Here is a 27,250-nt window from a genome sequence, read left to right as displayed (position 1 = left end):
TTTATATATATTATATATAAAATATATTACATATTTATAATATATATAATATATTTTATATATATAAAGGGAAGTTTATTAAGTATTAACTCACATGATCATAAGGTCCCACAGTAGGCCGTCTGCAGGCTGTGGAGTAAGGAGAGCCAGTCAGAGTTCCAAAACTGAAGAACCTGGAGTCTGATGTTTGAGGACCGGAAGCATCCAGAACGGGAAAAAAATGTAGGCTGGGAGGCCAGGCCAGTTTCTCTTCTCACATTTTTCTGCCTGCTTTGTATCCTAACCTCCCTGGCAGGGTTAGGATTGTGCCCACCTGGATTAAGGGTGGGTATGCCTCTCTCAGTCCACTGACTCAAATGTGAATCTCCTGTGGCAACACTCTCACAGACACACCCAGGATCAATACTTTGTATTCTTCAATCCAGTCAAGTTGACACTCAGTATTAACCATCACAGATAGTTCTCTAAAGAAGATATACAAATGGACAATAAGCACATGCAGAGATGCTCAACATCATTAGCCATCAGGGAAATGCAAATCAAAATTACAATGAGGTACCACCTCACTCCTGTTTGGATGGTTACAGTAAAAAAAGATAGTAAATGTTGGCAAGGATTTCGAATTCTCATACACTGCTGTTGAGAATGTAAAATGGTACAGTTGTTGAAGAAAACAGTCTGGAAGTTCTTTAAAAGTTTAAGCATGGGATTGCTGTATGGCTTAGCCACTCCACCTCATACATATCCAAAAGAAATTAAAACATTTATCCACACAGAAACTTGAATATGAACGTCCATAGCAGCATTGTTGATAACAGCTTCAAAGTGGAAACAACTCAAATGACTTGTCAATTTGCAAATTAAATAAAATGTGTATAGTCATACAATAGAATTTTATTTGGCAATAATAAGGAATGAAGCACTGATGCCTGCTACAGCATGGATGAACCTTGAACATGTAAGTGAAAGAAACCAGACACAGAAGATCACATATTATATGATTCTGTTAATGTGAAATACCCAGAATAGGCAAATCTGGAGACAGAAAGATTAATGATTTCTTAGGCCTGAGGGTGGGGAAGGACAGAGGAAAATGGAAAGTGATTGCAAGGGGTTATGGGGTTTCTATTTAGGTGATGCAACTGTTCTAAAAATGTGGTGAGTGCATATAGTTCTGTGAATACACTGAGAACAATTGCATATGCTGAATGGGTGAATTGTATAATATGTGGATGATAGCAATAAAGCTGTTATAAAAATTAAGGGAAGATGTAAAACATAAATTATAATGCTTTAATAGTAATTTGTATCTCAAGTTTATGAAATGTTTACAAATCAGAAGTGGAAAGGGATGTGGGAGAAAAAAAGATGCTAAATTCTTATGCAAAAGGGAAAATCAAATTGTTCTTGACTTCAATAATCAGAAAACTATAGAGTAAAGGTTGTTTCTTAAGATGGTAAAGATAATTTACTAGTAGAATAGCCTACCCAGTTACTAAAGATGATAAGCCTAATGAAATACAAGTCACATAAGCTGGGCGTGGTGACTCACGCCTGTAATCCCAGCACTTTGGGAGACTGAGGAGGATCACAACATCAGGAGATCGACCATCCTGGCTAACACAGTGAAACCCCGTCTCTACTAAATATACAAAAAAAAAAAAAAAAAAATTAGCCCGGTGTGGTGGTGGGTGCCTGTAGTCCCAGCTACTCGGGAGGCTGAGGCAAGAGAATGGTGTGAACCTGGGAGGTGGAGCTTGCAGTGAGCTGAGATTGCACCACTGTACTTCAGCCTGGGCAACAGAGCGAGACTCTGTCTCAGAAAAAAAAAAAAAAAAAAAATATATATATATATATGTATATATATATATATATATAAAACTCACATAGAACAATAGAGAAAAGGAACTAAAAACATGACAGAAGATCAACCATTATCAACTTTTACAATAAATATAAAAGTGTTAAAATCCCCAATTGAAATACAAGGACTTGGAAATGAGTTAAAAAGTTAATGTGAAAGCACAGGTAAAGATTTAAGCATCAAACACAATTTAAAAGGTGGTAAAACTGGGATAATATTTACCATAGTGCTCCAAAAGTCTAGTATTCTTTTATTTGCTCTTTCACTTATTTTAAAACTATTTCTTGAATATCCACTGCATGCTAGGCACTAGGTTTGGAGTGGTGATCCTTGCTCTTGAGCTTCCTGTGTGGTGGAAGAGGCCAACATTAAACACAGAACAATTAAATGATGACAAATAGTGAGTGCTCCAAGGAAAAGAAAAATGTGCTATTGTGGTTTAGATTAAGGGACCCACAAAAGCTTCTTTGAGGAAGTGGCACTTGGGGTGTACATACAAGTTATGTGACTGCTGGGGATAATAACTTTCCACGTGGAGCTGCAGCATGTTCCAGAGGCCAGGGTGTGGACAAGAGATGAGATGCTGGACCTCATGAAAGCCCATGTGATGATGTGGTGCCCTCCTAGTTGGATTTTAGAGGAAGCCACAGGAAGCTCTAGGAAATCAAGAATGAGGGGTTCTAGTGCATTTGTGAGTTGCCTAACAAGGAATTCTGCCTCTCTACTCTTGGCTGGTTTGCTCACCCTGGTGGAGCCCAAGGCTCCTTTGCATGTGGAAGCACTTCAATAAATGGCTGACCTGGCTGTCAAGGAAGCACTGTCCTCTTGGTAATCCAGTGGGGGCAGTGGAAAGTTGGGAGTAGGAGGCCAGCGAGCTCCATATCACTGTGGGTCAGAAGGAGCGTGGCTCAGGTGACTGAGTTTTCTGGGCAGGTCGTTTTGCTCTGAAGGGTCCTTGGCATTTGGGAAGGGGTCCTTTGGGAAGGAATGCCATTCTGATGATGGGTCTAGGACAAAAGGGAAATATTTTGACTTTTTTCTCACCCCTAGGCCTATGGTTGGTTGGTTGAGCACTCTCTCTCTCGTGCTGTCTCTCTTTCTTCTATCTTGAGGGACATTTGGGACTTCTGTGACACTCCAGAGGCCTCTGGAGGAGTGAAGGACACCTGACTGTAAACAGCCCTGGGCATATTGGAGGTGTTTGACACATTTGGAAGAACCCCTGACTCCAGAGCCCTACAGGGCCAAAGATATGTTGTTGTTTGCTAATCCTCTGAAAAGAGGACAGAAGGATTGCTTTATTCTTTTGTTAATTTGTTCATTTACTTCATTCTCTCATTAACTTATTCATTCAAAAACAGTGGCTGAACACCACCTGTGTTCCTGGTGCCCTTCTCAGCACAAGAGGTACAGAGGAGAGAGGACTGTTCCCATCCTCAAACCCAGCAATGTGGGGACATAACCTCAGGCCCCCATAGGGTGTGCTTGGTGATTTTGGGGACTGGGAGAGAGGTGGCTTTGTGTGAAAGTGATGAAGGTGAAGAGTGTGGGTTGCTAGTCACACAATGGCCTGGCCCCTTTGCATAGGTGGAGGAATTTCTGAGGTGTCTGAAGTTTCTCTTACATCCTTGTCAAAGATGAAAGACCATCTGTCAAAAGAAACCATTCCCAGGATCCCGATGGGGGATTCCAGGTGCAGAGAAGCCGTCGATTTCTTTTCAGGCTTTCGTTTGCCCTGTCTTGCTCTGGTTGAAACATGAACACGTTAATTAATTTCTTCCCCCAAGCTGTGTGTTTGGGGAATGTTCTTTTTTTTTTTTTCTTTTCCATCAATTTAGAAGGTAAAACTGTCAAGCTGCTATAGGCTAGTGTAATCTTTCAGCAGTAGACTTTGCTGAAAAGTGGTGGTGAGAATCGTGATAATTCTAAGTACTGGCATTTGTTTTTTGCGGATTTGCTGAATGTGTCTTGGTGGGGCTGTGAGATGACTGTCCTGCCTTCGAGTCCCCCCAGTGTCCTGACGGCGGTTACACACACACACCCTGACGTCCGGGCATGCAAAGGTGGCCTGCCTCATCTACATTTCTTGAGGCAGGAAAGATGAGTATCTTGTGGGCTAAATTGTGTGTCCCCCAAGTTCATAGGTTGAAGTCCTAACTAGCCCAGTACCTTAGAATGTGACTGTTTTTGCAAATGGGGCCTTTAAAGAGGTAATTAAGTTAAAATAAGGTGATGAAGGTGGGTCCCCTAATCTGATATGACTGGTGTCCTTAGACGAAGAGGAAATTTGGACACAGACACGTACAGAGGGACAACCCTGTGAGGACAGGAAGGTGACAGCCACCTACAAGTCAAGGAGAGAGGCCTGGAACAAGTCCTTCCCTCGTGGCCCTCTGAAGAAACCAACCCCACTGACTCTTTGATCTTGGACTTCCAGCCTCTGGGACTGTGAGAAGTAAATTTCTTTCATTTAAGTGCATTGAATATTTATTAGAGGTTGAGACAAAGGTTTAAGGGTGATGCAAAATTAACCAGAAAATGTGGTGGTCTGCTTTATTTTCGGGGTATCCTGTGACAGCCAGTCTGAAGCATTTTTACTGGACTAGACTCAGTTTCTCCTGCATGATGCTACCTGGCATTTTCTCTCTTTCTTTGTGCATGTATGTGGTGGTCCAGCTTTGTTCTTCCCTTTGTTCTTCTCCCTCCATTTGGAAGCCAGCTTTCCCTGGAAGTTCTGCGCTGGTTCCTGGATGTGTGTGCCCAACACGGTTCTTTCATCTGGGGGGTGTTTATTGAGACTGATGAGTTTTTGCATGCAAAAACATGTAAACACTCAGATGAGTTTCCCCCTCCCTCTGGGAGAGCGCCCAGCGCAGGGTCGGCCACAGAGTTGGGGCTTGATGAGGGCTCACAGAACGACAGTTGTCCTTTCCCAGTTGGTATGAGTGCAGTAGAGCCTCGTTCTTCCTGGCTGGGAGTCTGGAGCTGCCATCCTCAAATGCGGCTGGAAGGGGAGAACAGTAGAAACCGAGGGAGGCGGTCTTCAGTGGGCCTGGGTTTCTTCATTTTATGTTTCAATTTTTTCTCATTTCAAGGAAATCTTCCCTTGACTCTAGGACCTTCTAGCTGTATTCCTGTCTGTCTCCTCCCCAGACTTCTGCAAAGTTTGTGCCGTTTCCTCACATCCCAAACATGCATTCAACCCTCTCTAGTCTGGTTTTCGCCTGCACCTGTCCCCACGAGCACTCTCACTGAGGCCCCCCAACCCCCCCGCCATGACTCCCTGTTGTTCCGTCAGCCCCTCCTTCCTTCCTGGGCACTCTGCTATGTTGGAGATGCCAAGCAGCCCTGCCTCTCAGGACTTTACTTTCCCTGGTTCTTGATGTCATGCTCTGCTCTTCTTGTAGCTCGGGCTTCTCTGTCTCTGTAGTGTTATTTCTATCTCTTCTATCTAGCCATGTGGTTTTGAGGTCTCTAAAGGACTGGTCTGGAACTGATGATTCCTGAATGCTGTGAGCTCTGAGGCATTGGAATGAAGTATTCCCTTGCTTCTTGAGCTCCCAAGTCCGCACAGCTAGCAGCCAGCCTGACATCTCCACCTGGATGCTTTTAAAGCACCTGAAACTCAATTAGGCCAGAACTCACAGTGCTTTCGTCCTGCCTGGCCCTATTCCAGTGGTCCCCAATTCAGTGACTGGTCCTCCCATTCATCCGGGTCAGTGAGGAATTATCCTTGATGGTGCCTCTTCTTTATCCAAATAGCCCCAGTATTGTTCCATCTTCGAAGTCCCTCCTGAATCTATTTGCTTCTTTCCACCTGCAGTTGCCTTCCTTGTCCAGATACTGTCTGTTTTCACCTGGGTTCCTGGAGTAGTTATCCAGTCAGTGTGCTCTGGAATCTCTTCTGCCCACAGAAGCCATAAGGACACATTCAGAACACAAGCTCTAGGTGGCATCCCCCTGCTCCGGGAATTAAAGAAGAAAACTCTTAACACATCCCACATGACCCTGCCTGTTTGCCCTGCCCATTGCTCAGGCCTCCTTGGTGCCCACATTCTCTTGCTCTTGCCTCCTTGCAGTTTCTAGAACATACCGTGCTTTCTTCCACCCCTGGCCTTGTGTATGTGCTGTTCCCACTCCTTTGACTCCTCTTAGCTCCTCTCCCCCACCCCTATCTGTTAACTCTTACTTATCTTTCCAACCTTGGCCCTTGCATCACTGCCTTGGGGAAGGCTTTCTTGAACCCCCAGGGTAAATTAGGGCCCCTCCTTATATTTTCTCATAGCATTGTCCACTCTTTCTTGATAGTACCTGTCACAGGTAGAATGTTTAATTCTTCTGTTCATTTGGTTAATGTCTGCTCCTTCTAGATGGGCACCTACATTGTGGCAGTACCTAGCACACATGGGTTCTCAATAAATATTTAACTGAATGAATATCTTTCAACTTCATCTATAGGCAGAGGTGCCCGGCTTGGTATCTACACGGCTGTAACCATGGATAGGAAGGTCCAGCCCGGCTTCCCTAGCCTGGCCTGCTGTATTCAAGAATGCAGGCAGCAGGCATGGGTCATACCTCCTTTCTAGGATGGGGACTGATTTTAGACTCCAAATTTCATCAGGTCTGTCTTCATTTGGGATCTTAATCATATATCCGTAAATGCACGTGCACACACACACACACACCCTCCAAACAAAAAACCCTTATTTTCCACCTTTCTTTGTAAGGAATTTACATGAAAAAGATGCCTTTTATAAAAATGACTTGGCCTTGGGGGAAGTTATTTAAAGAATGCAAACTTGGAGAGCAAAACTTATTTTTTGCCTTTTGGAAAAAAAAAAAAGAGAAGGCCATTATGTTTCAAGGATGTTGGATTTATGCAGCTGTGGAAAACTTCACCTGGCTGGGAGCTCTTCTGCACATGTGGAGCCATCATTTCCAGTTAAGAAGGTGATTTTTCTATAAACAGATCTTTTGCCTTTGTTAAAAAAAAAAAAAAAAAAAAAAAAAAAAGCAGTTTTTTTGGACCTGGCAATTTCATTGGAAAGCATGGTGTTTGCAAGTGCATGTGTTCAAACTTGGTACTACACCTGAAAACCTACTGCCGGCTCACTGCTTGGCTTGGGTTTCCTTCTCTAGTACTTTTCCCACATTGACTCTGAATCTGTTAAGCACTATCCCCAGGTTCTTAGATGTGGGTGACAGGTTGTTGAGAAATCTGTGGTACACTTTGATACTCTTAATTCCCATCACAGGACACCCTATTGAGTGGTTTTTGTTAAATGGTGACTCAGAATATAGGCCAACTTTCCTGTCTATGGCAGCATTCTGTAGTGTGGAAGTACATATTCAATATCCTGATATTTCTGTGGTGAAAAGAAGTCAATCCTTAGTTCCACACCTGGGAGGAGTCTTTGAAGCTTCAATGAAATATAGGCAGTAGTTTAAGGTCTGACCTTCTCTATGTCAGTTTGTGTCTAGCCAGGAAAACTGGAACCATGCTAGATATTTCTAACAGAGGGTTTTAACACAGGAAATTGGTTATGTCAGTGTCAGTGTCTGCATGAGCAAAGAGGGAAGCTGATATAACCCAGGAGATAGGTATCATCCTAGGGCTGGAGAAATAAAAGGTGAATTTCCAGGATCACAGAGCGTGAAGGAGGGGGCTGTGGTGCTGTGGCTTATACCTCTGAAGGGACAGACCATGGAGGGAGTATACCCAAGTTGGTGCCCAGATGGCTGCACCTCTGAGGGAGCATGGGGAGGCTGGGTCCTGTAATAGCCCAAGAGCTGGAGGCTGGAACCATAGTTGTCCAGTATGGTTGTCCCTGCTGAACTGAAAACACAAGGAACCCCATCTCCCCACCTCCTGCCTTTCATTCTCCCTCTAGTGCCCCCTATTGACGGAGCTCAGCAGGAAGCCAGCTGGCGAGGTGGTCTGGGAAATATATTAATAGTTAGGCTGCCAGCTCCAGAGTTATAGAGCAGAGTGCAGAAGAGGGGCTGGGAGACAAGAGGCAGAATGGGAAATGGAGACCTTTCTGTTCAGTAAAACCTTCGAGGGCACCAAGTTGAGGCCTGGGTGAATATCTAGGGCTCCTGAACCTCAGTCTGAAGATATTTTTATTATATCCTATGCTTTTTAAGAAGGTCAGTGACACAAGACAGTTGGACATGCAGGATAATCCACATGTCTTACTATTTTTCATGCTGCAATAGTGGTGACTTTGGTGTCCTGAAAAAGCACTGGTGTGGCTGGGGGCAGGAGGCAGAGGGACAGAAGGCTGATACACAGAAAGCCCAGTTGTTGCAGCCGTTGGTCTCTCTCCCAAGGAGAAGGACTCATGCAATCTGTTTTCCACCTTGGTGAAAGACATTTGATTTTCATTTTCCCCACCTATGTGAAATGTCGCTAACGTTTCACGGTTCAAATAGCTGGTCTTCACAGACAGCCACATTTTGTTCTATCATGTTTCTGATGATTAAAACCTCCACTCCCCCTGGAATGTTGAGATGTTAGAGTGGGATGTTGGGGAACCCCTCTTACAACTGTTATTTTGAGGTAGGGTCTTGCTCTGTCGCCCATGCTGGAGTGCAGTGGCACAGTCATGGTTCAATGCATCATCAATCTCTGGGCTCAAGTGATCCTCCCACCTCAGCCTCCTGAGTAGCTGGGACTACAAGCACGTGCCACCATCCCCAGCTTTTTTTTTTTTTTTTTTTTTTTCCACACTGGTCTCAAACTCCTAGGCTCAGGGGATCCTTCTGCCTTGGCCTCTCATAGCTCTGGGATTACAGGTATGAGCCACTGCATCTGGTCCAAAACTGTTATTTTTGTATCAGTTGCAATTCATTTTTTTGTGATGGAGGGTGGCCCTAGGAGAGAAGTTCTTTCATGCCTCCTGCAGAGTAGGAAATATGGAAGGCAAGTTTTTGGTGAGTGTTCACACTGGAGCTCTTGGCAGCTAGAGAATATGACCATTCAGACCTGTAGTGTTCATAAAAACAATCCAAGTTTGCTATTTGGTTCTGGGGACATGCAAAATTTTCCAATCAGTACTTAGACCCTAATAACAGCAATAATGGCAGTGCCATGCAGATGATAGACATAAGACTAGTGGCATGATTTGGTTGTGTTGTTATATATCTGACCCTGTGTTAGAGGCTGAGCGTGGGTCTCTTAATCCCACATCTACCTTAAGAGGGCAGAATGATTATCATCTTGCCTTATAGACAAGGAAACTCACCCACTGTCACCCTGGAAGTCCATGGGCAGATTCTAACCAGCTCTGTCAGATGTCAAAGTTGGGCACCTTACGACTAGCGTTGCCCCCTCCCTTTTAGGTGGAGGAAGTGACTCGTATTTCATTTCAGGACGTTTATGTTAAGTTTCCTAAAACTGATCTTGTTATTAGGAATTTCGAAGAGTTTTAAACAAATCATTCAATGACTATGCCTATTGCATTACTACTATAAACCAGACAGTGCTAAGTGTTGGGATAGGTCCAAAGGTTAATGTTTGGGTCTCTGTAGTCTAGTCAAGAAGGCAAGCGCAGACTCTCAAAGTGCACAGTAATAGCTGTGTAGCCTGGAGGAGAAGAGCTTGGGGTAGGTGGCCAGGAGGCATTCTAAGGCCCCTTGAGGTTGGCTGTCCAGACCCCCCATCAGTGGTGGGATGGCTGGGGGATCCTGGGGCACACTGGGTGACCTCCAGAGTTCTAGTCTTCTGTTCAGTCTGTTCTGAGTTCTAATTTATAAGTTTGAATTTGTTTTTGATGGGGCAGGTACAGAAAAAAAAAGCATTATCTCCATCCACGTGTTCTATGTAACAGCCAAGCCCTGGGGACCACAGACTCTTTGCACTTAAGATGGGCTGCCCACTGGGGCCCTTCCTAGGTCATGCCACCCAGTAAAAAACAGGACCACCTGCCGACCAGTGCCATTCTGATTCAGGAAACAAAAGTCACCACCTCACCTCTTCCTGCCAGCTTGGGCCACCTCTGTCATTGGCCTTTCTTGGAGTTCTGTTCCCCCCACTCCCATCCTCCCCCCTTTTTCTTGGCCCCTCTTCTGGGTGGGATAATAGCTCTCCCTGGACCAAGGGACCTCTGAGGCTACCGACTTGGAACACACAGATTGAACACCTTCTGGAATTCCCTTTGATGAGTATTTTAATTTTAGGCCCTTTGGCATTATCGAAGGTTCCTATAAGATATAATTAAACAAAATTCATGGTCGCATTTGCCATAAAATGATGTCGACAGTACTGCCTATTGTATCACCAGATGGTCCCTCTGTGGGGTCTTCCTTGGTATTTTTATTTGGGAAGTTGGTGTTTGGAGAATATTATCTGTCCCTAATATTATCTGTCCTGCTGGAAGAGAATGACAAACCTATAATCCCGCATGATTCTTTTTTTCCCCCTCTGGTTTTAGGAAACTCAGAACCAAATTTCAGGGCAGAATGAATGGTGATGAGGATGCCTGGGCTGGAATCCCAGTCAACTAGGTTAGTGGTGTTGGGCAAGATAGTTAACAAACCTCCTTGTGCCTCAGTTTGCAGATCTATAGAATGGGATATAGTCCTGACTCAGTGCTTGGGCAGCTCTGTGCACATAGGGTTAGTATCTCTTATAATTTTTATCACAAGAGCTACCATGTTGACCTTTTGTTGGTATATTTGTATTTTCTTTTCTTTTTTAACTTTTATTTTAGTTTCAGGGGTACATGTGCAGGTTTGTTACAAAAATAAATTGCATCGTGGGGGTTTGGTGTACATATTATCTCATCACCTAGGTAAATAAGCGTAGTACCTGATAGGTAGTTCCCTTCTTTGTGGCCATGTGTACTGAGTGTTTAACTCCCACTTATACATGAGAACATGCAGTATTTGGTTTTCTGTTCTGGTGTTAGTTCGCTTAGGATGATGGCCTTCCGCTCCATCCATGTTGCTGCAGAGGACATGATCTCATTCTTTTTTATGGCTGCATAGTATTTCCTGGTGCATATGTACCACATTTTGTTTACCAGTCTACCATTGATGGGCATCTAGATTGATTCCAGATTTTTGCTCTCGTGAATAGTGCTGTGATGAACATACATGCACATGGGGCTTCCTGTTAGAACGATTTATATTCCTTTGGGTATATACTCAATAATGGGTTGAATGGTAGTTCTGTGTTAAAATTCTTTGAGAAATTTCCAAATTTATTTTCATAGTAGCTGAAACTAATTTACATTTTCACCGGCAGTGTATAAAGCATTTCCTTTTCTCTACAACCTCGCCAGCATCTGCTAGTTTTTCACTTTTTAATAATAGCCATTCTAACTGGTATGAGATGGTATCTCATTGTGGTTTTGGTTTGCATTCCTCTGATGATTGGTGGTGTTGAGTAATTTTTCATATGCTTATTGGCTACGTGTATGTCTTCTTTTGAAAAGAATCTGTTCCTGTCCTTTGCCCACTTTTTAATGGGATTTGTTTTGTGCTTGTTAATTTGCATTCCTTATAGATTCTGTATATTAGACCTTTGTCAGATACATAGTTTGCAAATATTTCCTCTCAGTCTGTGGGTTGTATGTTTATTCTGTTGATAGGTTCTTTTGCTGTGCAAGGGCTCTTTGGTTTAGTTAGGCCCCATTTGTCAATTTTTGTTTTTGTTGTGATTGCTTTTGGCATCTTTGTCATGAAATCTTTGGTAAGGAGGGCCTATGTATAGAATGGTATTTCCTAGGTTTTCTTCCAGGGTTTTTATAGTTTTAGGTTTTACATTTAAGCATTTAATCCATCCCGAGTTAATTTTTGTATATGGTGAGAGGAAGGGGTCCAATTTTAGTCTTCTGCAAATACGTTATTTCAGCGCCATTTATTGAATAGAAAGTCCTTTCCCTAGTGCTTGTTTTTGTTGTCTTTTTCAGAGATCAGGTAGTTGTAGGTGTGCAGCTTTATTTCTTGGCTCTCTATTCTGTTCCATTGGTCTATGTGTCTGTTTTTGTACAAGTGCCACGCTGTTTTGGTTACTCTAGCCTTGTAGTATATAAAGTCCGGTAATGTCATGCCTCCTTTGTTCTTTTTGCTTAGAATTGCTTTAGCTATTCAGGCTCTTTTCTGGTTCCATATGAATTTTAGAATAGTTTTTTTCTAATCCTGTGAAGAATGTCTTTGGTAGTTTGATAGGAATAACATTGAATCTATAAATTGCTTTGGATAGTATGGCTATTTTAACAATATTGTTTCTTCCTATCCAAGACCACGGAATGATTTTCCATTTGTTTGTGTCATCTCTGATTTCTTTGAGAAGTGTTTTGTAGTTCTCACTATAGAGATTTTGCATGTCCTTGGTTAGCCTTATTCCTGGGTATTTTATTTTTTGTTGTTGTTATTGTTAGCGGGATTGCATTGATCTGGCACTCATCTCGGATGTTGTTGGTATATAGAAATGCTACTGATTTTTGTGTGTTGATTATCTGAAACTTTGCTGGAGTTATTTATCAGATCTAGGAGCTTTTGGGGGTAGAGCTTTTGGGTGGGATTTTCTAGTTGTAAAATCGTAATGTCTGCAAGCAGAGATGGTTTGACTTACTCTCTTCCTATATGATGTCTTTTATTTCTTTCTCTTGCCTGAATGCTCTGGCTAGGACTTCCAGTACTATGTTGAATAGGAGTCATGAGAGTGGGCATCCTTGTCTTGTTACAGTTCTCAAGGGGAATGCTTTCAGCTTTTGCCCATTGAGTATGATGGGCGGTGGGTTTGTCATAGATGGCTCTTACTATTTTGAGGTATGCTCCTTCAATACCTAGTTTGTGGAGGGTTTTTAACATAAAGGGATGTTGAATTTTATCAAAAGCCTTTTTCTGCATCTATTGAGATGATCATATGGCTTTGGGTTTTATTTCTGTTTATGTGATGAATCACAATTATTGATTTGCATATGTTGAACCAACCTTGCATCCCAGGAATAAAGCCTGGTTGATCATGGTGAATTAGGTTTTGATGTGCTGCTGGATTCAGTTTGCTAGTATTTTGTTGAAGATTTTTGCATCTATGTTCATCAAGGACATTGGCCTTAAGTGTGTGTGTGTGTGTGTGTGTGTGTGTCTGCAAGGTTTTGGCATCAGAATGATGCTGACCATATAGAATGAGTTAGGGAGGAGTCCCTCCTCCTTCATATTTTGTAATGCTTTTAGTAGGAATGGTACCAGCTCTTATACATCTGGTAGAATCTGGCTGTGAATCTCTCTGGTCCCGGGCTTTTTCTGGTTGGTAGGCTTTTTATTACTGATTCAATTTTGGAACTTGTTATTGGTTTTTTCAGGGATTCAGTTTCTTCCTGGTTCAATCTTGGGAGAATGGACGTTTCCAGGAATTCATCCGTTTCTTCCAGGTTTTCTAGTTTGTGTGCATAGAGGTGTTCATAGTAGTCTTTAAAAGTTTTTTGTATTTCTGTGGAGTTAGTGGTAATGTCCCTTTTGTCATTTATGATTGGGTTTATTTGGATCTTCTCTCTTTTTTTATTAGTCTAGCTAGAGGTGTACCAATCTTATTTACTCTTTCAAAGAACAAAGCTCTGGTTTTGTTGATCTTTTGTTTTTCATGTCTCAATTTTATTCAGTTCAGCTGTGATTTTGGTTATTTCTTGTCTTCTGCTAGCATTGAGGTTGGTTTGCTCTTGTTTTCCTAGTTCCTCAAGGTGTGATGTCAGATCATTAATTTCATATCTTTCTAACTTTTTTGATGAGAGCATTTGGCATTTAAACCTTCATCTTCTGCTTTAGCTGTTTCTCAGAGATTTTGGTATGTTGTATCTTTTTTCTCATTAGTTTCAAAAAATTCATTGATTTCTGCCGTAATTTCATTGTTTACCCAGAAGTCATTCAGGTGCAGCTTGTTTAATTTCCATGTAATTGTATGGTTTTGAGTGATCTTCTTAGTATTGATTTCTATTTTTATTGCACTGTTCTGAGAGTGTGACTGGTATAATTTTGGGTTTTTTGTGAATATGCTGAGAATTGTCTTATGGCTGATTGTGTGCCAGATTTTAGAGTATGTGGCATGTGCAGATGAGAAGAATGTATATTCTGTTGGTTTTGGGTGGAGAGTTTTGTAGTTGTCTGTTAGATCCATTTGGTCAAGTGTTGAGTTCACATCCTGAATATCTTTATTAGTTTTCTGCCTTGATGATCTATGTAATACTGTCAGTAGGGTATTGAAGTCTCCAGCTCTTACTATGTAGTTATCTGTGTCTCTTTGTAGGTCTCTAAGAACTTGTTTTATGAATCTGCTTCTGTGTTGGGTGCATATATATTTGGAATAGTTAAGTGTTCTTGTTGAATTGAACCCTTTACCATTATGTAATGTCCTTCTTTGTCTTTTTAAAAAAATTATTGTTGGCTTAAAGCCTGTTTTGTCTAAAATTAGAATAGCAACTCTTGCTTTTTTGTTTTGTTTTGTTTTCCATTTACTTGGTAGATGTTTCTCCATCCCTTTACTCTGAGCCTGTGGGTGTCATTGCATGTGAGTGGGTCTCTTGAAGACAGCATACAGTTGTGTCTTGCTTCTTTATCCAACTTGTCACTTTGTGGCTTTTGATTGGGGCCTTTAGTTTGTTTATATCCAAAGTTAATATTGATATATACAGATTTCATCCTGTCATGTTGCTAGCTGGTTATTACGTAGACTTGATTGTGTAGTTGCTTTACAGTGTCAATGGTTTATCTACTTAAGTGTGTTTTTGTGGTGGCCATTAACAGTCATTCCTTTCCATATTTAACAGTCCCTTAAGGACATCTTGTAAGGCAGGTCTGGTGGTATTAAATTCCCTTAGCATTTGCTTTGCTGAAAAGGATCTTATTTCTCTTTCACTTATGAAGCTTAATTTGGCTGGATATCAAGTTCTTGATTGGAGTACAGGCCCATAATTTCTCCTGGCTTGTAGTATTTCTGCTGAAAGGTCTGCTTTTAGCCTGATGGGGTTCCCTTCGTAGGTGACCTACCTCTTCTCCCTAGTTGCCTTTAATACTCTTTGTTTTATGTCAACCTTGGAGAATTTGATGACTACGTGTCTTGGGGATGGTCATCTTGTATAGGATCTTTCAGGGGTTCTCTGTATTTCCTGAATTTGAATGTTGTCCTCTCTAGTGAGGTTGGGGGAATTTTCATGGATGATATCCTCAAATATGTTTTCTCTGTTGCTTGCTTTCTCTCCTTCTCTTTCAAGGATGCCAACGTCTCATCAATTTGGGCTCTTTACATAATTCCATATTTCTTGAGGTTTTATTCATTCTTTTTTTCTTTAGCTTGTCTGCCTGAGTTAATTCAGAGAACCAGTCTTCAAACTCTGCGATTCCTTCCTCAACTTGGTGTATTCTGCTGTTAATACTTGCGATTGCATTACGAAATTCTTGTAGTGAGATTTTCAGCTCCATCAGATCTTTTTTTTTTCTTTTGAGATGGAGTCTTGCTCTGTCACCAGGCTGGAGTGCGGTGGCTTGATCTTGGCTCACTGCAACCTCTGCCTCCTGGGTTCAAGTGATTCTCCCACCTTAGCCTCCTGAGTAGCTGGGACTACAGGTGTGTGCCACCATGCCCAGCTAATTTTTGTATTTTTAGTAGAGATGGGGTTTCACCAGGTTGGCCAGGATGGTCTTGATCTCTTGACCTTGTGATCCACCCACTGCGGCCTCCCAAAGTCCATCAGATCTTTCTCATAATGGCCGTTTCATTTTGTATTCCTTAGATTGGGTTTCAACTTTCTCCTGAATCTCAATGATCTTTATTGCTCTCCATATTCTGAATTCTGTGTCTGTCATTTCAGCCTGGTTAAGAACCATCTAGTGTGGTCATTTGGAGGTAAGACACTCTGGCTTTTTGAGTTGCCAGTGTGTTTATACTGTATTTTTCCCATCTGCATGGGCTGATGTTCCTTTACTCTTTGAAGTTGCTGTCCTTTGGATGGGATTTTTGATGCCCTTAGGCATTTGATTGTGGTATAAGGTGAGCTCAGCTGACTGGCTTCTATTCTGGAAGATTTCAGAGGGCTAAGGCTCAGCACGCAGGGGCTCTGTGCTTTAACTCTGAGGTGCCAGTGTGAGTTTCCCAGCTTTGTTTTCTGGTCCCCTGCAGTTAGTAACCTGATGCACTGGAGAGGCTGAGGTGTTCCCGGTCTGCTGGCCCCAACACTCCGATGTGGGGTGCTGGCCACAGTACTTCATAGGAGCAGTGGAAGTGGGATCTGTGCTTGCTCACATGTGCCAGCAGCCGTGGTGGCATGTCAGACTGCCTGTGCCTCAGCAGCAGTGGAGTCCCAGTGGAGGTGCGTAGGGTGGTGGGATGTGCTCTGATCAGTGGAGGTGCGTAGGGCGGTGGGATGTGCTCTGGTCAGTGGAGGTGCGTAGGGCGGTGGGATGTGCTCTGGTCAGTGGTAGGTGCGTAGGGCGGTGGGATGTGCTCTGGTCAGTGGTAGGTGCGTAGGGCGGTGGGATGTGCTCTGGTCAGTGGTAGGTGCGTAGGGCGGTGGGATGTGCTCTGGTCAGTGGTAGGTGCGTAGGGCGGTGGGATGTGCTCTGGTCAGTGGTAGGTGCGTAGGGCGGTGGGATGTGCTCTGGTCAGTGGTAGGTGCGTAGGGCGGTGGGATGTGCTCTGGTCAGTGGTAGGTGCGTAGGGCGGTGGGATGTGCTCTGGTCAGTGGTAGGTGCGTAGGGCGGTGGGATGTGCTCTGGTCAGTGGTAGGTGCGTAGGGCGGTGGGATGTGCTCTGGTCAGTGGTAGGTGCGTAGGGCGGTGGGATGTGCTCTGGTCAGTGGTAGGTGCGTAGGGCGGTGGGATGTGCTCTGATCAGTGGTAGGGCGGCAGGGTGCACGTGCACATTCATGTTTTGAGGGGAGGGGAGGTGAAGTCTGCCGATACCTGTGTGCCGGCAAAGCAGTGGGAGGGATCTGTGGGTGAGTGTTTGCGAGAAAGGGTGAGGGAGGCTGCTTGTGGGCTGGTCGCATCGGTGGAGGCTGGTCTGCTGGAGCTGTCCAGTGGTTAGCTGCAGTCTGCCCATGAAGGAGCTATGATGGGCCGCCCCTGGGAAGCACCCTGTTCGGGCATTGAAGGCTGTGCTGGAAGCTGGTGTGACCATGCTGGGGCCCTAGGAGAGGCTGGCACATGGTGGGTGGTGCTCAGATCAGACTGTCCTCATCCTGTGGGCAAGACCACCCTCGTCTGTGCAGGTCCAGCAGTCACCCAAAGGCTAAAGCCACCTAGAAGATCTTGGTAAGACTTGGGGGATGGGCATCCCTGGCCATGCTCCACTGTACCCGTTCCCGCACAAAGCCCTCTGGGCTCCGCACAGGCTGGAGTCCTGCCCCTGCCACCTCTCTCAGCAGCTCTCCCTGCCAGCGCAAGCATTCGTGCGGGTCGTGGGATCTCCTGCAGCTAGGATTTCAGAGGTCTGTGGCAGGAGCAGGCTACTCCTTGCCTGTTCAACTCACCCCTTCCCCAGGTCTTCCTTGGAAACGGTATTGGTAGAATTTGAGATGCAAGGATTCTTCTTGTGTAGCGGGAAGTAAAGGGATTCTGAGAGGGGTTTTGGTTTTGAATTTTCATGGCAAATATTTTTTGATGTACGTATTGTTCTCCCTGATAAATACGTGCATACTGTGTCCTTCCTAAACTAAAGGAGTATCTGTTCCATACAGAGCTTTGATAATTCACAGTTCGGATAGTTGTTGTTTTTATTTTTTCAGTTTTCAAAGTGGAGAACTAGTAACTACAATGACAGTTTATATATTTGCTCAACATTTTTAGCAGTCCCCAAACGTCTAGGGTAAATTATAATTTGAAGATTCTGAAAGTACATTTCTGTCTTTTTCTCTTCATCTTGTTCCAGAAGGATTTGAGGTATCTTACATAAATACATAAAATTTTCTTTTCTAATGGATAACTGAGGCAAAGGGAAAGAGATGTAAGAAAAATAATATGAAGCCAGAGACTGAAAATCTTCCAAGTCAGTACCACCTCCAGCAAGGTGCTGGTAAAAGAAACTGCTGGGCTTGACTTCAAGAATGATGCCGGTGTCTGTGACAACAGGAGAAGGCTTGAGGCCTGACCTGACTGCGATGTCCTTATCAGCGGGGCGAGAGCCACCCTTCATTCCCGCAGCAGCTGGAGACGGCTGGTCACGAGCAGAGCTTGGAGCACTCCCCGGCTGGCCACACGCCCACCCACCTGCACTTTGACCTCTCTGGTGAGAGGTCAGAATCCAGCACATATGTTATTCTGAAATTAGTGTTTTTCTTCTTACTTTTGAAGATGCTATCATCTGTGAATATTGGCATCTGTGCAACATCATCAAGCGTATTTTTGCAGTTTAGGGAATTAAAGGTAAAAGTCTATTAGGGTTCTTTTCTCCCTGTAGGAAAAGGAATGACCGTGAAAAATGGTGGCTGTGGATCTCTGCTGAGGGAGTGGTTGAAATCAGGGAGGAAGGAGAAGGCTAAGGTGCCTTCTAGCCTCCCACCCCTCAGTGCTCCTGTTCTCACTTGCCAGCACCCCAGGAAGGACACTTGCATTGGAAAGGAATGCAAGTCCACGGTCTCTTGTCTGCAGTTCCAAAATCCAGGGATTTCAACACTCATTTTGTGGCAAGCCCTGCCCTGCACTCACATGGGGCTGTTGAGCAAGCGTCATTATTCATCCCTTTACCCACTGCATGCATTCCTTTGGTGAGCATTTATTTCCCACCACCTGTGTGCTAGGGAATGGGGGAAAGGAGCCAATGACAGTCATTAGTGGAAGCGTATGAAAACCACAGCGCACCTGCCCCTTTACCTGTTACTCTTGGCATGTGTTAACTCAGAGTGTGTCACTCTTTACGGCACCCTGTTAGGTTAGCTCTCCAAGGCCTAGGGAGGCACAGGTCTTATCAGTTTTTCTTTGTAAACGTGAAAGACACATACCCAGTACAGGATTTTTTTTTTTTTTTTTTTTTTTTTTCAAAGATGGAGTCTTGCTCTGTCGCCCAGGCTGGAGTGCAGTGGTGTGATCTTGGCTCACTGCAACCTCTGCTACCCAAGTTCAAGCAATTATCCTGCCTCGCTTCCTGAGTGGCGGGGATTACAGGCATGCACCACCATGCCTGGCTAATTTTTGTAATTTTAGTAGAGATGGGGGTTTCACCAGGTTGGCTAGGCTGGTCTCAAACTCCTGACCGCAAGTGATCTGCCCTCCTTGGCCTTCCAAAGTGCTGGGATTACAGACGTGAGCCACTGTACCCAGTGCAGTGCAGGATTTTGAAATGTTAAGTGTCCAGGAACAACCTGTCCCTCTGGTCTGGGAGTGATGGGCTACTTTTCTTAGAGAGCTCTCAGCTCTTACATGTTGATGCTAGCTGGCTCCTAGAGAAGTATTCCTAATGTGTCCTTTGGGCCATGCTAGGAATGCAGTTCTTTCTGTACTAGAACTTAAAAATATATGACAAGGTATGAAAACAAGTACCGAATAACCAACGTGGGGAGCATCTGCAGATGGTGACTCAAAGAAACGGGTTATCAACACTGACTTTGAGAAGGGCCGTCGCTGCCATTTGGCTCATACCTGATCGCCTGGGAGAACGAGGGTGTGCTGGTTACAACAGAGCTCCTGCTTGGGTGGCCCATCAGCTCTGCACCTTTAAAATGGAAACAAGGTGGCTTTTCACAGATTCCAGGCTGGTCAGGTCAGAGATAACCTGGCTGGTGAGTGTGGGTGTAGGTCACTAGATTTTCCACCAGCGGCCTCTTTCCTTCTGCCAGTGTGCAGAGGCGGAGCCCCCTAGGACCTTGATTTTGTGTTAGAATGGACGCTTTCTTCCCTTCTTCTATCACTGAGGCCCAGAAGGCTTCAGGGGAGATGGGCCTGGCTCTGAGGGAGGAGGCCCATCCTGCAGGGCTGAGAAGACTTCATTTTGCAGTTTTGTGATAAATCAGATGGCATACTTTTCTCCCTCGAGGGCTTCTGTTTTATCATTTAGAGTTTAAAGGTGATGCCTGTGTTTTTCTCAGACTCAGTGATATTTCTTTAAAATACAGTAATACCTGCATATTATATAAATCTGGAAAATACAGAGGCAAATAGGAAAATGAAGATCACACATCGCTATTCATATTTTGGTTCTTCCTAGGTGTTTTAGTATTTATTTTCCTTTGGGGCCTGAAGATACTTTTATGTAAGATTTTTGCAAAATCATGATCTAACTGTATATGCAGATTTATATCGGCTTCTGTCTAGATCTCTAAGTCATCTTCATGGTATGACTTTAATGGCTGTATACCTTTTTACTGTTGTTGGCTTTATCTGTAGTTGTATATTTCTATTTTTTGCCACTTTTTTGTGATTGTAATTGTGTTGTATAGCCATTTTTGTTTGTAAATTACGACCCATATCTCAGGTTACTTCATAATACAGTAGTTACCTCTTATCTGTGGTTTCACTTTCCATAGTTTTATTTATTCACGGTCAACCTGGGATCAAAAATAGGTGAGTACAGTACAATAAGAGATTTTGAGGGAGAGACCTCATTCACATAACTTTTAGTACAGTATATTGTTATAATTCCATTCGTTATTGTAAATCTCTTACTATGCCTAATTTATAAATGACACGTTATCGTAGGTATGTATGCATAGGACGTAACATAGTCTAGTAGATGTAGGGTTCGGTACTGTCTGTGGTTTCAGGGATCCACTGGGAGTCTTGGAACATAGCCCTTATAGATAAAGAGGGTCTGTTGTATCCACTTTTGGTCCTGGAGTGATTGGGTCACTTTATGAAGCTGGTTGGTGCATATGTAGACTGTGTGTAGCAGAGATGTGTCCATATAGGCTAGTGCTGATGTGGAAATAACTATCAAATGAAAGAGCCTTCCTGTTTATATTTGGATTCTGAAAATGCATGCTGTTCATATCAACCTTTTGTGTTGGTCAGAGGTGTTTCCATGTACAAGTGTACAAAGACTATGGCAGATTTGGACCTGTAAGTGTAGGCTCTTTCATAACAGTAGCTGTTTACCAAAGTAAGATTTCACAGGGATATAGGTTATCTAAAGAATCAATGGAGAATTACTCACACATTTACTACTAATCCTTCCCTGTTGTGAGGAAAGGGAAGATTTACATTTTAGCCTTGATGTGGGTCATATGATTTTTCTTCTGATTATGTATTTTTTTAAAAAAACATAGTGTCTTTATGCCTACCAACATTTATGGCTCCTGATTCCTGAGTCCGAGAAGAGTTACTGGGATGCCAGCCCCCAGGGGAGTGTCCTGTCCCCTCTGCCCAGCTTCCGTGGTCCAGTTATCCACCTTGGGTGTGGCCTTTCAGACCCCTGCCCGCTGGGTCCAGGCCTCCTTTTCTGTGCGTACTTGGCAGCTCTCCGTGCTTCTCTGAAGGGGTGGGTTTTCTCCTCTGTTCCCCTCAGCCCCATTGGCCTCCGCAGCTATGGTGGGAGTTGGGTGTGGGCCCCTCATCTGGCCTCATAGCTCTTACCCTTCTTTTGGGCCAGCACCACCCTATGTGAGTGAACTCGGGGCACCCACATGACGGTGGAGGTTGCTGGGTGCTGGGCCCCTCTAGGCCTGTCGAGACTGAGCACTCTCTCGGGCAGGCTTGACAGAAGGCCTGTTCACTGCATGGTTTTGGAAGTCAGTAAGCCAAGGACCACACAAATGTTTCCATCATTTTCTAGAAAAGAAGAAGCCGAGGCGGGGCAGGCCTTCGCGGGACTGGCGGGAGCGGAGGAACGCTATCCGGCTCACCAGCGAGCACACGGTGGAGACCCTGGTGGTGGCCGACGCCGACATGGTGCAGTACCACGGGGCCGAGGCTGCCCAGAGGTTCATCCTGACCGTCATGAACATGGTGAGTCCGGAGCCGGGGTCCTGATGTGGGGGGCTCTGTTTTCTCCTTGATGAGAGATCTGGAAGCAGGTGCTGTGTCCTCATCTCCTCAAGTGAGGAAGACGCTAGGTTGGGGATACGGGAACATAGCCTGGTGATTCTGGGCATTGAGGAGGGCAAGTAACTGGGGGACATCCTGATGGAAGAGCACCTGCCCTCGGCTCCACACTGGTGTAGTGTTGAAGTGCCCAGATCTGCTCAGTGATGGGGCCACTCGTTACCAGAAGGCTTCCCAAAAGCATAAGACCCACTCCAAGCGGCAGAGTCCTGTGAATCCCAGACCCTGCTCCAAGGAGTCCATAGTCTAGCGGGAGGAACAAATTCCAACCTCTATGGAAAAAAGAGCTTACTGTGTGGCGAGAAGTGGGGAGAGAGGTTGCCTAGTTGAGGGAACCAAGGAAGGAGTCAGGATGCCCACGTCTGTCTATGTCCGATTTGTCAAATGGGGATGGAGGGAAACCTTTAGATGGGGATGGGTGGGTGGTGAGGCTGTACTCCTCAAATGTTAGACACTGAAGGACCTTCACGGGCATCCTAGCTTTACCCATCCATTCATTTTCCCAGGTGTTTTTAAGGACCAAGTCATTTGACAGGGCAGGAACGGGGAGCCGTAAGGGTGTGGAAGATGTGGACAGGGCCTGGTGAGGGAGGGAGGGCCAGGCATCTTGAGGAGCACAGGCTCCACCCTGAGAAGTGGGACCACTGAAGGGAAGGGGAGCAATGTGCCGAGGTTGATGTTAGGAAGAACAGCCCAGCAGCTGCGTGCAGGGTGGATTGGAATGGGAAGCAGTGTCGTGAAGCATTGTGGGTGGAGCGAGTGTGGGAGAGGTTGGAGTGGGAATGGAGGAGGGGCTGGGGTAAGAGGGAGGAGCTGCAGGAATTGGTGACTGGCAGGATGTGGAGGTTGGAGAGGCAGGAAGAGGAGGCAAGAGAAATCCAGGCTACTACACCCAGGCTTCAAGCTGGGCCTCTGGGTGGGTGGTGGAGCCATTGTCTGAGAAAAGGAGGAGCAATGAATATGGGGCCACAGCAAAGAGTTTCCATTCTGGACAAGCTGAATTCAAGGTGGGAAATCAGGACAGAGGTCTTGGTGGGAAAGAGGGACCTGGACTTTTCAGCCTACAGCAGCAGCTGAAGTAGGGGAGTGAGCAGCACTGCCTGGCTGAAATGTATCAGCGAGTAGAGAAGCTGTCAAAAGACAGCCCATGGAGCACCAGCCCTTGGGGGGATGGGGCAACAACCTGGGAGGAGATTGTCCTGAAGAAGGGGTGACAGGTGCAGGAGGAGACTGGTTAACAATGCCAGATGGAATGGCATTAGGGAGTGTTGTCTGTAGATGCTTGATGAGGACAAACTGAAAAGTGAATGGGAAATGAGAAGTAGAAACAGCTACAGCTCAGCTGTAGAAACAGCCAAGTTGCTGATCTTGGCTAAAGGAGAGGAGAGAGAAGCCTAGTCAGGTGGAATCTGGGTCAAGGGGAACTTTGTAGAGGGAAAGGGGTACGAAGGTTCAGAGTGTGAGGTTTAGCGTCAGGCCTGGGCCAGACTCCTGCCCAGCCACTCATAACAGAAGAACCTCTCTCAGCCTGCTTCTTATCAGCAGGTCAGGGATTTAGCTCTGGCCACAGTGAGTGCACGGTGCCTGGCCACAAATGGTCAGGCCGCTTATGGAAGGGAGTGACACGAGAGGACAGGGCAAGGTTAAACGAAATGGGTGCAGTGGGGAATGAGCCAGGGCCTGAGTTTTCAGTGGGGACACAGCAGCCGTGGGTTCTGTTGTGGGGTAGGGAGATGACATGCCTATTCCCAGAATCTGCAGGGCCTTTGGGCCAGCTGCAGCCAAGGTCTTGAGGTCTAGGGAAGGTGCAGAGCCTGGGCTGGCCCAGGCCACAGGCGCCTTTGTTTGCTTGGTGTGATGAGCGCTGGAGCTCGGGGGTAAGTGCCGGGGAGGAAGCTGGCTCTGACATGAAGCCCAAGAGAGGGGCTCAGAGTGCTGGGAGGATAGCAGAGGGTGGTGGTCCTCATGGCTGGACAGGGTCTGCAGGTGGCTCTTTGACCATGTGTGGATGTTATGTTGCTGGGACCTCCGGTGTTTTAGAGGTGGATTGGGCGGGGCTGTGGCTGGGCAAGGACACAAAGCTGGATGAACCCCCAATGCACCATTCCCGCTGGGATCTCAGCTCTGGTAGCTGTGTAGCTGGGGCTGTGGTGGCTGGGAGGCCTGGTGGCATGTGGTGGCCTGGACAAAGGATACGAGGACTGATTCTCCCCTTGTGGGGATGGGATCCCACAGCTTGTTTCCCAGAGGCTGAAGGAGGCCCAAGAGCAGGGAGGCTCAGGGACATTGCCAGGGTCACACAGGAAGTCACTGGCAGAGCTATGACCATCATGTCAAGCCTTTCCCCTAACCAGCCACAGGGAAATCAATGTTGAGGACCCCAATCCTGGGCCCACTGGGTGTGGGGACCCCCACGGCAATCCTGCTTGTTAGGAGGACAAATCTCTGGTACTTTGTCTTCCGTTTTGTTGAAGACTTTCCAGGACTGGCTTTCGGGACATGTCTCTATCTGCAGGAAACTGCCTGTATCTCCGCCACGCCCCTCACCCCTGTTGTGCTCTGAAGGGAGGCTGCTTTGGCAGCACTCAGAGTAGAGGCCTCATGTCGAGCCGCTGGACCCACACGTTTCCTCATATGCCAAGTTCTTCTGCAAGGCACACTTGCCAAGGAGGCCCCTGGGACCTGGGCCAGGGATCTGCTTTCTGACGTGGCCTCAGTGGGCATGTGAGGGTGCCATGCTGCTCCCACCCCTCCTTCAAAGTCATCAACTCTGGAAGTTCCATTAACTTAAAAATTTTTTTTTGCAAGTTTCTTTTTCTGTTTTTTTGTTTTGTTTTGTTTTATTGTGGTAAAATGCATATGTAATACAAAATTCACTGTCTGAACCATTTTTATGTGTACCAGCTCAGTGGCCTAAAGCACATTCACCTTGTTGTGCAACCACCACCACCATCCACCTCCAGAACTTTTTCACTGTCTGCAAAATGGAAACTTCCTACCCATTAAACACTATCTTCCCCCTTTCCCTCTCCCCCAGCCCCTGCCAACCTCCATTCTACTTTCTATCTGTGTGAATCTGATGACTCTAGATACCTCATATAAGTGGAATCATGCAGTATTTATCCTCTTGTGGACAAATGGCTTATTTCAGTCAGCATACTGTCCACAAAGTTCATCCATGCTGTGGCATGTGTCAGGATGGCTTTCCTTTTTAAGGATGAGTAGTATCCCATTGCACGTACGTGCACCACCTTTTTCTTTTCCATTCATCCGTCAGTGTATGCCTGGGTTGTTTCTACCTTTTGATACTGTGACTAATGCTGCTATGAACGTGGGTGTGCAAATCTCTGTTCAAGTCCCTGCTTTCAATTCTTTTGGGCATACACCTGGAAATGGAATTGCTTAACTTTTGATGGTGCTCAGCTCTGAGAAATAGTTCAGTGCTAACTTTTGATGATACTCATTTCTGAGAAATAGTTCCGTGTTCCTCGTGTGCACAAACCCAGGTCTCCCCGGTGGCCGGTTGATGATGGGCTGCATTGCTCCAGTCTGCCCGGAGCATGCCTAAGAGGAGGGCTGGAGGGGCTTGGCTTTGCACCAGATGTTTTCATCTGCAGATTATTTTCTCTCTCTCTCTCTCTTTTTAATTATCCAGGGCACAAGTGCAAGGAATAAACATTTATTTCAACAGCTAAGGTAGTAATAAGGCAGAGCTTCGACTTTGATATTTGCTTTCGTAATTTATCATCCAGGCAGGGGTGGCTGTTTGATCCCAGGCAGGGAGTGGGAAGGGAATGGGGTTGGTACATGGAGACAGGCTCTCCCACCCCGCACCCCTCATGGGCCGTAAAGACTGAAGGGCTCTGTTTTTTGCCTTTGATGAAACACCCTTCACCCCTCTTCAGCTGCTTGTACTAAGACTCTGGTGGCTCAAAAGCCTGGGGCTGAGGGCAGACCCGGGGCTAACACGCGAAGTTTGGATTGAGATGTTTCCTGAGGAGGCCTGCCTAATAAGGGTGATCCTGCTGTGAGAAGGGCTGGGTGCGATGACTCTGAGCCCTTCTGTCATCTATACTTGGGGTTTCCGGGGCCTTTTCATCCAAGCCAGAAGGCGAATGGAAGCAGAGTCGTCAGCCCCCTCGCACGGGTGGGCTCACACCGCAGCAGCCCTTTCTTGCCGCTCTATCCCTGGACCACCATTCAGTAAATTGAAAAACAAGTTCCATTCAGAGATGACACCTTGTTTAAACAAGACCAGCTCCACCAGCACCCCCTTTCTCAATCCCTCAAATCCTCGTTGAGGAAATCCGAAGAGTTCTGTCCTGCGTGTGGCTGTTTTAGAAAAGGGCTTTCTGTTAGCAAGTGAGATAACCTTTAAGCCGGGAGGAAGGGAAAGGATTGTGGCTGGGCTGTCATTAGACAAGCCCCCTGGAACAGAGAGCAGAACGTGATGCCAGCGAGCCCATCTGTTTCCCTCCAGAGTATGTTTTCTGTGGGGCTGTGGGATGGGAGTGGCCCTGTCTCCTTAACCCCTCCAGATTTGGAAGGAAACCTGCTGGAGTTGGTTGCCACCTTCATTCCAACACATTTCTCTCCAAGTTGTGGGAAATAGCATGATTCGTGCTGATGGCCAGGCACCCACTCCCTCCCACCCTCCCACTAGGCACCCACTCCCTCCCTCCTACCCTCCCACCAGGCACCCACTCCCTCCCACCCTCCCACTTAGGTCTCTGTGGTCAGAGGCCTGGCTCGCCCGTGTGTGCTGACCTGCCTGCCAAGGCATAACCCAGACAGTACCCTGTCCCCAAGGCAGACTGGGGGCTAACAGTGCCTCAGAGAGCTGATAACATGGCCAAAGCTGGGAGAATTTGGCATCAAGTGTTTGCTCCAGATTTCATAGCATCTCACGGTTTTGATGTATTAGATTAGCATCAGCCACTGGCCCCAAGGGAAGATGTGAATGCTTATGGTGCACCAGCTGTCCCAGATGCAAAGTGCCTCCACCTTACTGCCTTCTCACACCTGGTGCATGTCGTCATTCCCATTTTACAGAGAAGGAAATGGAGGCTTGGAGACGTGACACAGGCAGGGTGCAGAGCCTGTGAGTACACAGTAGGGCAAGGACTCCAGCCCCGGACTGAGGGACCCCATGTCACCTTGTTGAAGGTGACAGGCATGTCTGGAACCCATCCTTTCTTTGTGTCTCCACCCTGGACTGACTGCCGTTATTTCTGGCCTTGACGGCTGCTGGAGCTTCCTTGCCAGGCTTCTCACTTCCATTTTCTTCCCCCTTGAATCCTTGCTACAGAATAAGCAGCAAGATCCTCTTCCAACAGAATTGGAACTTTGTCACTAGGCAGCATCGAGCCCCTCTGTGGCTTTCCCTTGCATTGGATGGGGAAGGCCCCCAAC

At 45.8% G+C, this 27,250-nt stretch overlaps 1 protein-coding gene across 3 annotated transcripts in view; it reads left to right on the top strand.

The window, feature by feature from the left end:
- ADAMTS17 (ADAM metallopeptidase with thrombospondin type 1 motif 17) overlaps positions 1-27,250 on the top strand; it is a 367,718-nt gene that overhangs the window by 39,955 nt on the left and 300,513 nt on the right. For all 3 annotated transcript variants that reach the window (XM_024232909.3, XM_063716750.1, XM_063716751.1), the window contains exon 4: positions 21,570-21,742. In XM_024232909.3, coding sequence (XP_024088677.2) covers positions 21,570-21,742 — 173 coding nt within the window. The remainder of the gene's footprint in view (positions 1-21,569; positions 21,743-27,250) is intronic.

Source organism: Pongo abelii, chromosome 16, assembly GCF_028885655.2.
Source record: "Pongo abelii isolate AG06213 chromosome 16, NHGRI_mPonAbe1-v2.0_pri, whole genome shotgun sequence".
NCBI lineage: Eukaryota > Metazoa > Chordata > Mammalia > Primates > Hominidae > Pongo > Pongo abelii.
The sequence above is the reverse complement of the archived record's forward strand: the minus strand, read 5'-3'. Positions and strand labels throughout refer to the sequence as shown.